Source organism: Myripristis murdjan, chromosome 20 (assembly GCF_902150065.1).
Source record: "Myripristis murdjan chromosome 20, fMyrMur1.1, whole genome shotgun sequence".
NCBI classification, from domain to species: domain Eukaryota; kingdom Metazoa; phylum Chordata; class Actinopteri; order Holocentriformes; family Holocentridae; genus Myripristis; species Myripristis murdjan.
Genome location: NC_043999.1, coordinates 12,385,994 through 12,400,627, shown reverse-complemented (window position 1 = coordinate 12,400,627; position 14,634 = coordinate 12,385,994). Strand labels below are relative to the sequence as shown.

Here is a 14,634-nt window from a genome sequence, read left to right as displayed (position 1 = left end):
GACAGTTCATGGATCTAATGGCTATGAGGCAATTTGGTATGAGTTAAATAATAAAATATCACTCATCATCACTTATAATGACAATAAATCAGACTGTCAGTGCAGATGCTGACCTCACTCACATTCACCTTTGTGCTGAGTTTTAACCTCAGCCTAACTTTATTCCTTCTCCATACTAGCTATGATAACTATGACCAGGTAACACACACACAGCACGGTGTGAGACTGAACAAAGGCAGTTTTATTGCACCATAGGCTAGATGGTGGGCTCCCCGGCTACTGTAATGTGATCTCCCCACCCCACAGTTAAATAATGTCTCCAGCTGCTTGGGGACTGGCAGCACGTCAAAACTGTTGGCAGTGGGACATTTGCACAATCAGATCATTATTTCAGTTCTGTTGAATCAGGAGGCAGGAGGCCCCAATCCAAATCCCCAGCTTTGAGCCCCATATTATGCAGCGATTGCCATGTGACCCTGAACATCCCACATCAGCACCCTGAAGTACTCAGCCTGTCAAGTGTACAAGACAGCGAATAAAAAGGAATAGCTGTCTCAATACAATATGAGAGCAGGCTTTATACAATAAATACATTAATAATTATACTTATAACTTTGAGAATAATGATAAATATACCCTTGGATGATATTACCGATACTGTATTTGAGTGGCTTTCTGAAAATAACACAGAAAAGGGAAAGAAAGTATTCATGTATGTGCATGTGTATGTATGTGCATACATGCATGCATATAGACATATACATAAACAAACTCATCACATACATTATGCTTGTATACTCTTTAAGTACACTGCACAGTGTAAGAAATACACATAAAGGCCAAAATAGCACAAGGATGTGTTGTATTTTTTTTATTTTTTTATTAGACCTTTATTTAACCAGATAAGCTTGTTGAGATAAAGAATCTCTTTTACAAAAGCGACCTGACCAAGAGGCAGCTGAATTACACAGTAACAATCATTCAGACAAAATCATACACACAGGTAGAAATCAGGTAAAATCAGATCAGATATCATGGTTTAAAAGCAGTGGCAATCCCGTATACTATCAAGTTCCTTATCCTTGAGGATTTTCACAAAACTGTCCAATGGTATCAGTTCAGGCAATTTTAAGGCAGTCTGCAAAGAATTCCATGCAAATGGAGCGGCATATCGAAATGCTCTTTTACCCATCTTTGTGAACACTCGGGGGACCTTGAGTTTAATGTAATCGGATGCTCGTAGACTATAGTGTCCCTGATTCCGAATTAAATCGTTTCCTAGGTAGGAAGGTACCACACCAAGGAGGGTCTTGTAAATAAAAGTCATCCAATGTGTATATCTTCTATTGGACAAGGAAGACCATTCCGCTTTTTGGTACAGATGGCAATGATGGGTCAGATGTTTACAACCAGTGACAAACCTCAGTGCACAGTGATACACAGTGTCCAGAGAGCGTAAACAGGTAGCTGAAGCGTGCATGTACAATATGTCCCCATAGTCGAGCAGTGGGAGAAAAGTTGCCGACATAAGATATTTTCTAGCTCCATGGGAGAAACAAGATCTGTTCCTATAATAAAAACCCAGTTTTATCCTGAGTTTGGATACAAGGGTTTATATATGTACTTTAAAGGAAAGGTGTTGATCAATATGGAAGCTCAAATACTTATATGATGAAACCAGCTCAATGGCTGTTCCCTGACAAATTAAGGCAGGGGAATTATGTAAAGGGACAGTAGCTCTGGAGAACGTCATTGCCTTTGTCTTATCGACATTCAACACCAGCTTTAAGCTTTGCAGGTGAGACTGGACTTTGTCAAAGGCAGACTGTAAAATGGCAAAGGCTTGGGCAGCACATGGTGCGAAACAATAAATGATCGTGTCGTCAGCATAAAAATGATACAGGGTGTCAGACAAGTCATTACAAAGATCATTCATGTAGATGGAAAAAAGAATAGGTCCCAACACTGAATCTTGGGGTACCCCCTTCAAGACTGCTAAGAATTCCGATGATGACCCAGCCATCTGAAGACAGTGGGATCTATCTGATAGGTAATTTCGGAACCAGGAAACTGTATGCTCCGATAGACCAATTTTGTATAAAGTGTCAACCAGGATATTGTGATCCACCGTGTCGAATGCCTTCAATAGGTCTAAAAATAAGGCCACACACACTTTCTTTAGATTAAGCTCCTCCATGATGTCATTTAAGACCTTCAGAGCTGCAGAGATAGTGCTGTGCTTTTTTCTAAAGCCAGATTGGTGTCTCAATAAGATGTCATTCATCTCAAGGAAGTCTTTTAATTGATTGCTAACAAGCCTTTCGAAAACCTTTGCTGAAATGCACAGCTTCGAAATAGGCCTGTAATTGTTCTCTTTTGAGGGGTCACCTCCTTTTAGCAAGAGTAGGACAAAGGCAGATTTCTATATGTGTGGGACCTAACTATTGCAAAGGCTGAGATTACATAAAACTGAAAACAATGTAATCTGCAGCCAGTTTGAGAAAGTGGGTTTCCAACTGATCAGGACCTGCAGATTTCTTGGGGTCCAACAGTTTCAGCTCTCTTAATATATCGGTAGAAGATAAAAGCTGAAAATGAAATGGGGTTTCTACTTTGTATTTACCGACAGGTAAAGCATTTCTGTGTTCAACTGGATGGTCAGGCCTTTTTCCAGACTCAAATAATAAACCTGCTGAAATAAAATGCTCATTGAAACAGGTCAAAATCTCAGTCTTATCAGTAATCATGCATGAACCATTATTGATAAAGGATGGCAGTTCAGTGGAGGAAACCTGGCAAGAAAAAGAACTGATCGTCTTCCAAAACTTTTTGGGATGATTTAAATTCTTGCTGGTTTCTGAAAGATAATATTCAGATTTTGCTCTCTTTGTGGCCTGAGTACAGCGATTTCTGAGCTGTCTAAAGGTGAGCCAGTCAGCATCTGTTTTGCTTTGTCTTGCTTTGGCCCATACAGTATTTCTGTCTCTTAGCAGATTACTTAGCTCAGGGGAAAACCAGGGATTATTACGCCCTTTGACACGCAACTTATGAAAAGGAGCATGTTTGTTCAAAATGTTTTGGAAGCCGTCATAAAAATATTTCCAGGCCAGTTCCACTTCACCAATGAGGTTAAGTCTGTTCCAGTCAAAATGACAAAGATCATGAAAGAAAGCATTATTTAAGCACTCATCTGAGCATTGAAACTATTCCCATGCATCCTCCTGTGATCTGTCACATAACAAGCCAAGAGTCTTGGAGTGGGGCCCTTAATTGTCATTCAACCTGGTAATTAAGACCTGTGATACTCTCAGGGCCTAACATGCTTTTTTTCCTTGCCATCTAGTGGCCATGTGGTGGCACTAGGCTAAGAATTGAAATAACATAGTTATTTTAAAAAGGTCCTGTTCTCACTAAAATCTGCCTCAATTAGAGAGGTTGACTCTGTTGAGTCAACCTCACATTTCTCTGTAACCCATAATGAGCCCTAAACTGATATAAACTGCTTTATTTAAAATCTGCCAGTCTTTTAATGTTTCCTTGACTTGTTTATTTGAATGCATTCTGTGCATATATTTTGTATCTGTACCATTTTATGTTCTATTTTCTTAGTTCATCTTAAATACACAGTGTCCCAAAAAAGAGAAAAAAAAAATGCTTATTAAAAATTAATGGAAGGGGTATTACACTTTAAAATATTATTAAATCGCCATAAATTAAATTTTCTACAGCAACAAATTGTTGTTGAGCATGTCAAGTAATGTTAGGTCTATCTTCTACCACTGCATATTTCAGTATGAAAACGTTGGACAATAACCTAAAATAAATAAATAAATAAATAAATAAATAAAATAAAACAAAAGGTCTGTTCACGTTGAAATGGGTTGATGTGTGCTATCCAGCCTGTATATTTTTCTTTTTGTTATTCAAAGTCATTACTAAAGTGATTCGTCACATAATAATAGTTAAATCTGAATATTTCCGAGTTTATTTTTAGGGTGGCGGTAAATCAAAATCAATAGCCATCGATGATTTAGTGTGTGACTACTTTGCCTCGCCATCGTTATCTTGTCATCGGTGATCGATTATGTGTTAGTGCAACAAAAAGATGGCGGACCGAACGTCTGCTGGCTCTCAAAAAGCTAGCGCTAAGGTGATTTGATATTTTACATTGGTGTTACTTAGATCTCATAAATTGTAATAAATTAATCGAAATTACTACCGGGCCCTAAAAACAGCAACTACGCTCGTCTTTGTTTTAGCTTGCAACAAGTGAGAGTAGCGAGTGTACGCAACGTTGTTAGCTAGCGGGCTAAGGTTCAGCCACACCACTTAGCTCATTTAGCTAAGCTGAGCTAACGACATAGCAACCACAACAAGCAAGGCCGGGCCCAGCCTAGTCATTTGATCTGGGAAGAAATATTGTTGACAAAACGAATATGTTAAAACTCCCGTAAGTGCCCGAGAAAGTAAGTTTCAGGAATATTCGGTCGGTTTTAGTTGTTTTTTAGTATCTTGGCCTCGGTGATATTTCGGCGCTAGCAGACCGTCACAGTGCTTTTCGTCAAGACCGCTGCAGCACATATTTGCTAGCTAGGCCTCTTATTAATGTAGCGCCCAAAGTCTAGTTGCTACAAACAAAGGTGCACTGTTTACATCAAGCAGACATGTAAACAACGTGTAAATATGGTTAAAAGCGAGAGGATATCACTTGGTGTGCTGTCGAGCTGCTTTGAGTTTAGCTAATCGATATGCGTATCCCGATTAGAGCCCGTTAGCATGTTGTGAGCTGTCACGGTGTACTAGTAACTTGAGCTTTTAAAAGGCACTAGCTGAAGGCAGTGGCAATTTGATAACTTGATGTATTCTAGTTGAGCAGTGAAAGTGTTAGTTAACGTGTGTCTTGGCCAGAATCCACCTGTAGACCCACCATGCTTTGTTTACATCTGCAGGCGCTGCTTGAGAGCAAACTCAAGTCTTTCAGCATTGGTAAAATGGCAGTTGCAAAGAGAACCCTGAGCAAAAAGGAGCAAGATGAAATAAAGAAAAAGGTAAGTAGCAAGGCCTTAAAATGCATGTACTGAGAGCAGAATTCTGCATTACCTATAGCACATATTCACTGAAGTGTTATTTTATTAACTGATACTGGTTTTTGTTTTCAGGAGGATGAGCGGGCGGCTGCAGAGATTTATGAGGAGTTCCTTGCTGCTTTTGAGGGAGGTGGAGAGGGCAAGGTGAAGGCGTTCGTCCGTGGTGGTATTGCAAATGCAACAAAAGGTAAAGGAGATTAAAAAGCTAGGTCATGTGTTTCCCTGGTAGAAAAGGTAAATTATTAAGGAATAGGTACAGTGTATAATCTTCACTTGCTGTAGAAATTGTTAATTTATTAAGAGCACAACGGGCAAATATTAATGTATTTGCTGTGGAAGTTGGAACTGACCTACTGTGTCTTCTTCCAGAGGAGGCTGCTGCTGATGACAAGAGGGGGAAGCTGTACAAGCCCAAGTCCCGTTTTGAAACCCAAACCAAGAGCTTCTTACCGTTGGAAACCCCTCCCCAGTTTTTAGCAGTAGATAAAAGACATGTATGTAACCTTTACTGTGTACAACCAGCCTTTACTTGTTACTCAGGTAATCAGTACCTTACCTACCACTTCACTTTTCTCACACTGTTCTCATGTTTGTATTTCAGCCTCCGAAGAAAGGCAATGAAAAAGAAAAGAAGAAGAGTAACCTGGAGCTCTTCAAAGAAGAACTTAAACAGTAAGAGCTGGCAAATAAATCTTTTATCACCTTTTGTTATATTTGTGTGGAGGTCTCATGTTAGAGAAGTGGGCTTGACCGGACTGTCTCTTTTCTGAATCCAAGGAGTGTGTAGTAAAAGGTGTGTGGAGATTCAGATTCAGATTTCTTTATTTGTCATTTTTATGCGTCACATAAAAACGAAATTATGTTTCACATGTCTACCAGTGCAAGGAGATCAGTGAAATTCAGTCAGTCAGGAGATATTGAATGAAAGGCGTTCCCTCCTTCAAAATCAACTGCAGATGTGCCCATAAGCAACTGACTGCTCTGATGGAGCTGCTCAATGGCCCCAGCATCGCGTCAGTCACTTAGTGGTTGAGCTAGGCAGCTGCTAGGTGTGAATGTGAAGCAGCATGTTGCTTGTAAAGAGCATCCACTGTGCTCAGTTTTTTTTTTTTTTTTTTTTTTTTTTTTTTTCCTGAGTAAATAAAAACTGAAAGGAAAAAAGTTCACAGGTGCCACTGACTTGTATAATATGCTCTCTTTCACAGAATACAGGAAGAAAGGGATGAAAGGCACAAGATGAAAGGACGCGTCAGTCGCTTTGAACCTCTCTCTGGAATGGATGGAAGACGATCGTGTAAGTGTCTGCAAGCTGCATGACTATCAAACTGTGTACAAGCTGGGTCTGAAAAGGCCCTGTCCCGCACGCCTTGCCCCTAATCCCCATTTTCAATATTGCCCAGAAACAAAATTTATACTGCTTTTCTGCTTCTTTTAGCGGATGGTTCTTCAAGAAGAAACCGTCCGTCCAGTGGTAATTTTGACTTAATATAGTGGCTTTGAATATCTTCATCTTGCTAAGAAAATGTCTTGTCCTGTCAGACAGCATAAAGAAAGTTCTCGTCTCTTGTCTGTCTCTGCAGTTTTAGATGACTCTGCGCCAGGTTCCCATGATGTTGGAGACCCATCCACTACTAACTTGTATCTCGGAAACATCAATCCCCAGGTGCATTTGTGTGCCTGAACGTAACGTGATCAAAAACAGGAGACTACAACACACATGGATAGCTTTGTCACATAGAGCAAGTCTTGCTTTGAGTCTGGTACTTTGCCTGTAGTCATCGTTTCAGTATGGAGTGGAAATTTTTTGTTCATTGTCCCCGAGTTTAGGTGGCTGTCTCTGTAGTAATGGTACTAATCCCAGTGTGCACAGCAAGTAGTCACTTTTTTCATGTCCTCCTGTCTTTTGTTGTGTAGATGAATGAGGAGATGCTGTGTCAAGAGTTTGGCCGTTATGGCCCACTGGCCAGTGTGAAGATCATGTGGCCAAGGACGGACGAGGAGAGGGCTCGGGAGAGGAACTGTGGCTTTGTGGCCTTCATGAACAGGAGGGATGCTGAGCGAGCACTCAAGAATCTAAATGGTACAAAGTTAGATCTCTTGATTTAATTAATCCTTTAGAGAATAGAGGTGAAACTGGGCCTCCCAGCTGTGCAAGCCTAAATATTTTTTTTTATGGTGATGATTGCAGGAAAGATGATAATGAACTTTGAGATGAAGCTGGGATGGGGCAAAGGTGTGCCCATTCCTCCACACCCCATCTACATCCCTCCTTCCATGATGGAGCACACACTCCCCCCACCCCCCTCTGGCCTGCCCTTCAACGCCCAGCCCCGTGAGAGGCTGAAGAACCCCAATGCTGCCCTGCTTCCTCCGCCCAAAAACAAGGAGGAGTTTGACAAGGTAACTCAGCCTGTCAGCCTAGGGTTTTCTCATGGGTTATGGCAATGTTTTGTTAATTCTGCTGGTAAGATGTTAGCCATCATTTTGAGAAGTCGGTCAAGGTTTTATTCCTAACTTCTGTAAGTGGTAGCTTTTATCATGTTGACTGAACTATGTTAGTTTTGCATTTTATGTCAAATGGTGGGTAGAATGAAATGTTGTTAGTGTAAAATACTTTAGAGAGGTGTTTATGGTTAATGAATACAGTGTCAGGGGTGTTTGGCCTTTTGTAAAACTGACAGCAGTAAAGGAAAGTTGTTGTCTATTTGCAATTTTAAATGCATTTTTTATATTTTTCACCTGTTGCCTTTTAACAATACTCACATATTCTATGTTTATTATCTGATGTGACTTCATATACAGACTCTGTCGCAAGCCATAGTCAAAGTGGTTATCCCAACAGAAAGGTACATGTTTTTCTTTTTTTTAATTGGTGTAAAAACTTAGAAAAAACATCCCATAATGAAGCCAAAAGTTTGATCAATTGGATCACTGCATGCTACAGGGGGCTGGTCAGTATGGGTGAGCAATGGTTGAGGCATTGTCTCCATTTTAGCACATAGAAGATTACTTGCTGTGGCATCAGATGTTTCACGCTTAACCAACGTTCACATAAAAACATACATATGTATCTAGTAAAACATGTTCATAGCACTTATTTTATGTCCTGTGTAGAAAGATCATGACTTTTCAGCATCACAGTGTCACTCCCATACATCAACATTTCATTCTCATGTTTTAGCTTAACTTTAGTGACATGGCACTCTCCCACATAGCCTGCTGACTCTAGACCCTTAGATGTCAGATCCTGCTCTCTGACCATTGCTCATTCAGACCGTCTGCCCCCTTGGCCTCTGTCACTCTGTCAGGGGCTCAGTAAATCTGGTCCCTGCCAACAAATCCAAACTTCCCATTATTAGTCAATATGACCTTTGACATTGGCCTTGGTGAGCAGCACAAGTTGAACTGTCTGCAGCAGCGAGGGACCTGAAAAGCATCATGGGATGGATTGGGAAAGTATACAGAATTTTACCCTGCCATTGGTACGATCGGCTCCAATACAAGTAAATGTGATCTGTGTTGTCAAATGAAAGACATCCTTTGTTTTGTTGGCCACTTTAGGCTAATTATATCCAACTTGCACCATATAACTCCCCAGCCTTATCTCAAATTGCAGAACACTAGTCATCCCATTTGCACTGTATTCAGTAATGACCAACTCTGCCGTAGATATCCTATTTAGCCTATTTAGGCCAACAATCCTGTACTGCTTTGGTTCTTCTTCTTCACTTCACATCAGTCAGGAGCTGAGAGAGTGGGTGTTGAAAGGTACTGTATTGACAAGATACTGTCAGTTAATACAGTGTCTCTGCAACATCCCACTCTTAATTTTCCCATTTTGTTCAGCTTCACTGTTCACCATTCAGTGCAAATTTAATCTAGGAATTAGAAGTACATGAAAGGGTCCAGGCAGTGCAACGTAATTAAAAACAAATCGCACTGGTATCCTGAAAGTATGCGGGCATGAATTTTGATGACAATCTTTTGGAAACAGAGTTGAAATCCAATTTTTCTTAATTTTTATTGTTACCCGAATTATTACCTGTTTTTTTTTTTTTTAATTCCTTGTAAATACAAATGTTTCAACACAATGAGTTCTGAGTTTTTAAGTATTGATTTTTGATTGCATTGATACATGTGTACACGTTCATGTTCTGTGTCTACATAGGCCCAGAGGCATAGTCAAGGTTAGCAGACAGGCTTTGCATATGGTCAAAAGTCCGGCCACTCTGAATCTGTTTGCTTTAACTGTGTTTTTCTTATAGGAATTTGCTCTCTCTCATCCACCGAATGATCGAGTTTGTGGTGCGTGAGGGCCCAATGTTTGAAGCCATGATAATGAACAGAGAAATCAACAATCCCATGTACAGGTGAGCGTAAATGCACATAAGTACATTACCTTTTGTCTTTATTGAGTCATTTTTGCAGAGTTTTGATGTTTGATGATTTTGTTCCAGATTTTTATTTGAAAACCAGAGTCCAGCACACGTGTACTACCGATGGAAACTCTACTCCATACTACAGGTTCAATATCTTGACTTATTTCAGTGGCAAATTGTGTAATTTGAAGTGAAAGGTGATGTGTTTTTATCATAGTCGCGCAGAAATTGGTTTGGCCTTTACTGTAAAGGATGTTTTATTTGCTCAGGGTGAAGCACCAGCCAAATGGCGAACAGAGGACTTCAGGATGTTTAAGAACGGTTCTTTGTGGCGTCCCCCTCCCCTCAATCCTTACCTCCACGGCCCTTATGATGATGGTGATGAGGAGGAGGAAGAGGAGGAGGCCAGTAAGAAAGGCTGCTTGAAAGAAGAGTAAGACTCCTTGTCCACGGTGGTTGCGTAGCTTTAATTAAAAATATAAAAAATACATTCCTGGAATAAGTTTTGAATTTCTGCCTCTTCCCTCCCTCATTTCTCTGTCCTTTCATATCTGCAGAGAGCGGGATAAACTGGAGGAGATTCTGCGAGGCTTGACTCCCAGGAAGGGAGACATAGCTGAAGCAATGCTGTTCTGTCTCAGCCACGCTGAGGCTGCTGAGGAGATTGTGGAGTGCATCACAGAGTCCCTCTCCATTCTCAAGACCCCTCTCCCCAAGAAGGCAAGGCCTAACCCTGACTCTGTTTTTAGAAAAAGGACCAAGAATTTCCATCAATGTCAGTTTTATTGGTTGACAATTCAAGTGAAACTATTTTTTTTTCTTGTCATTTCAGATTGCACGGTTATATCTAGTTTCTGATGTGCTGTACAACTCTTCTGCCAAAGTTGCTAACGCGTCTTACTACAGAAAATAGTAAGTTATTTGGTAATTAAATTTTGACATGTTGAACAGTGCAGTCAGTTCAAGATTCAGATACAATTTGGTTGTTATTTGTATTGTAAACAGTTGCTTTTGTCCTGTCGCCCACTCAGTTTTGAGACCAAGCTCTGCCAGATCTTCTCAGACCTCAACGCGACATACAAAACGATACAGGGTCATCTTCAGTGTGAGAACTTTAAGGTAACAGATGTCCACCCATTCCTGGGCAGAAAACTTGACACGTTATGGATTATCTCAGGTATGTCACTCAACCATCCTTATCTTTTGTTCTTCTGTGTGGCAGCAACGGGTGATGTCATGTTTCCGGGCGTGGGAGGATTGGGCAGTGTACCCAGACCCCTTCCTTATCAAACTGCAGAACATCTTTCTAGGCCTGGTCAACCTCTCAGCAGACAAAGAGTCTCCTGGGCTCATAGTGGAGGTCAGTAACCTGATAAAAACACTCTGGCCCTAATGCAGGGTTCATATGGCTGTGAAAACTTCAAGCTCTAGAAGTGTCAGTCTTGAGAACAAAGTTGAAACTAGCTTTCGTTGTTTCTGTGAGTAATTAACTACCCTCATTTTTGATCTAACCAGTTACAAACTTTGTTTTTGAGCTAGGACTTAAATATATTGAACCTTACCTAGGTGTATGTCTATTAATCATTTGTTCTAGAGAGACGCATAAATATATGATATACAGACGTCTGATGGTGCGTCAGGAAGAGTGCCAAGCTTGTAACATTTTGTTAATCTATATAGCTGAATCACCAAGCCAGTTTGTCATATTGTTTATCAAGTGCTTCAGTTTAGAGCCCTAATATTAGCAAATAAAACTTTTTTGTTCTCCAGCATCACACAGTTCCCACATTCTTCATTTCAATTATTTTCACCAATTTTGAACCATATGTTTTGCCACTGTTTTTCCATGTGAAATACAGACCTTTCATAGCATATGTAGTGTTAAAACACACCTTTCAGTGGCAACAATAAATAGTTTCTTATGGTCATGGAAATTAAGCAAGAGTTTATGGAAAAGTCATTTGGAAACCACTGGTTAAAAAAAAAACAACTGTCAGTGACACTGCTGTGAAAATCTGGCTAACCTGGCCAACCTTTTGTGTTGTTTTTGGTCTAGGCTGAGCCAGCAGAGGACATTGATGGGGCTCCTATTGGGGAGTATGTTGATGGGGCTCCACTGGAGGATGTGGACGGAGTTCCTATTGACTCAGGGGCCATAGATGGGGCCCCCATCGATGGAGCCCCTCTGGATGACCTTGATGGTGTTCCTATCAAACCTATGGAGGAGGACATAGATGGAGTACCCTGTAAGTAATAAAAGGATGTTGTACGACAGGCTGTGAATGGGGTCTTTGGATTAAATAGATTGTCAGTTAACTTCAAAATTGATGTCTTTTTACTTTTCTGGTCTTACAGTAGATCAGTCCAAGGAGGCAACCTTCAAGGTTGCGCCATCCAAATGGGAAGCAGTGGATGAATCAGAGTTAGAAGCACAAGGTGAGACTTTTAGGTGCAATCCAAGTATGAAAGGTATCCAATGTAGTTTTCCTTTCATACACATTTGTTTTTCTTTACATTCACAATTTCTCACCAAAACATACTCTGTGTCTTTGAGGCCTTATAATCATGCTGAATACATACCTTATTTTGGAATATTTTGAAAGTTGTGTTGTTTTCATTGGTGTGTATGTGCAGCGTTGTCCTAATGCTCAGGGCATGCAGGGAGTATATGTAAACATAAAAGGGATCTAGCTTTCCTTGTGTGCACTATAGGGCCTCTAGTGGTCATAAACTACATTGAGTACTTTTTTTTTTTTTTTTTTAAAGTAAGGAAGATTTGACATCTGCACATTAGTCCTTTTTGATGAGGATGATACCTCATACCAGCATTTCTGAGGTCTGTGTTCTCAGTGGTAGTTACACTCAGCTGCATGGTGTTCATTCACAATTGTCATGTTTTCTCCTCAGCTGTGACAACCTCAAAATGGGAAATATTTGAGCAGCCAGAGGAAACAAAAAAGTAAGTTGCTTTGTGTGTGTATGCATTTTGAGGATAATTGTCAGTTGTGTTACACTCTGAATAGGTTTGTGCTGCTTCTCTCATTTATCATTGACTTTGTGTCTGCCTTTTGAAGGGATGAGGAGGAGAGTGATGATGATGACAAGAGCCCCCGTTCAGAGGATCCTCAGAGTTACTCAAACCCCATCAGAGATGATACCGACGTTAAAGCCAAGATCTCTGAAATGAATGAGGAGAAACGAACCAAGCTGAGAGAGATAGAGGTACTATATTACTTACCACTTCCCGCATACAACACACACTCGTATATTATGATCTAAAACTGTTTTGAATGCAGTGGAAACTCAAATCCCTTTGTATGTGTCGCACATTTTGACTGTTGGTTTGATGAGTTTCCCATCATTGTATTCTTCACCCAGGTTAAAGTCATGAAGTTCCAGGATGAGCTGGAGTCTGGGAAAAGACCCAAGAAGCCTGGCCAGAGTATTCAGGAGCAGGTGGAGCACTACAGGGACAAGCTATTACAAAAGGTATTTAACCAGCCTGTGGCTTTTAATTACAGCCAACACCAAATCAAGGATTCAGTTTTGCATCATTAATTGTGTTCTGCTACCTCAGGAAAAAGAAAAGGAGAAACTTGAAAGGGAGAAAGAGAGGGAGAAAAAGGAGAAGGAGAAAACTGAGGCCCGTTTGAAAGACCTGAAGAAGGAAAAAGAAAAGGAAGACACACCGACCAGAAAAGAGAGGTGAGATACCATTTATTTGCACACAGTGTAGCAGTATCATTGTTTTAGTATACTGCCTGTGCTTTATGCTAAAGGTGATTAGTTTGTTGTCCTATCTCAGACGTGTTGAACCTCTGGTTGATAGGAAACGGCGTCACAGTGGGTCACCTAGCCCATCCCGGAGTAGCAGCAGACGAGGGCGTTCACCTTCACCCCGCTCAGAACGTTCGGAAAGATCAGAACGGTCCGATCGCTCCTACTCTAAAGATGTGTCCTCCCGCTCCTCCCATAAAGACTCTCCCCGCTCCAGCAACAAAAAGTCCTCCAAGAGGTACGACAGTCTGTCCAATAAGATTTTCCTGTCAATCTTTCCTGACATCTATCCTGTCAACAAGACCCTTATCAGTGTAGATTCCTTAACAGTTCTGTCAATTTTTGTTCAGTTGAACTGGACACAAAATTGGAAATATTACAAATCCTCAAAATAACAGATTCAATTATGATACACTAGGTCAAATGGTACAGCATGTTTTGACAGCAAGATTATAATATGTGATGCAGTGAGGGTTTGGGAAGAGAATATGTTTTCAGTTTTCAGCAGCGTGAGAGCAGTGCTCTTATCGCTTAAATGCAGGTCTCTAATCTAGTTTGTAATTTTATGGATGTGTAGCAACTCTTTGGTTTTCTTTTATTATTTTTCCCAGCAGTTGTAATGCTTGCACTTGAGCTATGAGATAAAGATTGTGCATTTTTCTGGTAAAAGAGCAGGAAAAATGAATGATAAGGCAAATTGTTTCAATCTGGTTTTTGCAGCAAACACTTGCGTTGTTTCTCACTGGAGCCAGGTCTCAGTGTCCAGCCCTTTGTTTGCCAAATTTCTTTGACAGGATTATTTAACACAGTGGGGTGAACTGACTTGAGCACAAGAAGAAAAGGGAATTGAGATTTCTTATGCTTGTCATGTTTGCTCTCCTAGATCTCCCTCATCGCCTCGCACACCCAAACGGTCCAGGAGGTCACGCTCCAGGACGCCCAAGAAATCAGCTAAGAAATCCCGCTCCAAATCTAGGTCGCCTCACCGGTCCCACAAGAAATCAAAGAAGAGCAAACACTGACACATCTTCTCCCCCAAGCTCCAGCCTCCTCCCTCCCCTCCCCATTCTCTCCCCCTCTGCGCCGTGTTGTATAAAGAATTGACTGAGCTGGCAGTTGAATATCCCTGCCCAGATGTTCATGTAAAAACAAATGAGAGGTGGTTGGTGCACGGGTGTCCATGTTGTGTATCAAATGGATTGGGCCGTTGCTGTTTTATATTGTACAAAAAAGTGCGCTTGTGTGTCCCCACTCCTTACCACCACCGCCCATTGGAATTCATCCATGTGATAAACCGCACCCGTACAGAGTGTGATGACTCTAGTCTTATATTCATGCTGTCATTTTCTGTTTTTGTAGTTCACATTAAAAAGAATTCCTAATAAATGAGT

At 40.8% G+C, this 14,634-nt stretch overlaps 1 protein-coding gene across 4 annotated transcripts; it reads left to right on the top strand.

Annotated features, from left to right (window-relative positions):
* Positions 1-4,023: 4,023 nt before the first annotated feature.
* On the top strand, positions 4,024-14,629 carry u2surp (U2 snRNP-associated SURP domain containing). Of its 4 annotated transcripts, none has more exons than XM_030078730.1 (26): positions 4,024-4,150; positions 4,950-5,048; positions 5,160-5,274; positions 5,457-5,581; positions 5,689-5,759; positions 6,293-6,381; positions 6,523-6,558; positions 6,668-6,750; positions 7,002-7,167; positions 7,276-7,487; positions 7,890-7,933; positions 9,353-9,457; positions 9,545-9,611; positions 9,736-9,899; positions 10,024-10,186; positions 10,299-10,378; positions 10,498-10,585; positions 10,689-10,826; positions 11,523-11,712; positions 11,822-11,902; positions 12,374-12,425; positions 12,541-12,688; positions 12,845-12,955; positions 13,044-13,171; positions 13,296-13,481; positions 14,127-14,629. In XM_030078730.1, exons 1-26 carry the CDS (start codon positions 4,106-4,108, stop codon positions 14,263-14,265), a joined length of 2,925 nt encoding a protein of 974 aa, XP_029934590.1. In that variant the 5' UTR covers positions 4,024-4,105; the 3' UTR covers positions 14,266-14,629. The 4 variants fall into 4 exon arrangements, with proteins under 4 accessions (XP_029934590.1, XP_029934589.1, XP_029934591.1 ...); XM_030078729.1 differs by having other exon boundaries at positions 13,272-13,481; XM_030078731.1 differs by lacking the exon at positions 6,523-6,558 and having other exon boundaries at positions 13,272-13,481.
* The last annotated feature ends 5 nt before the right edge of the window (positions 14,630-14,634 follow it).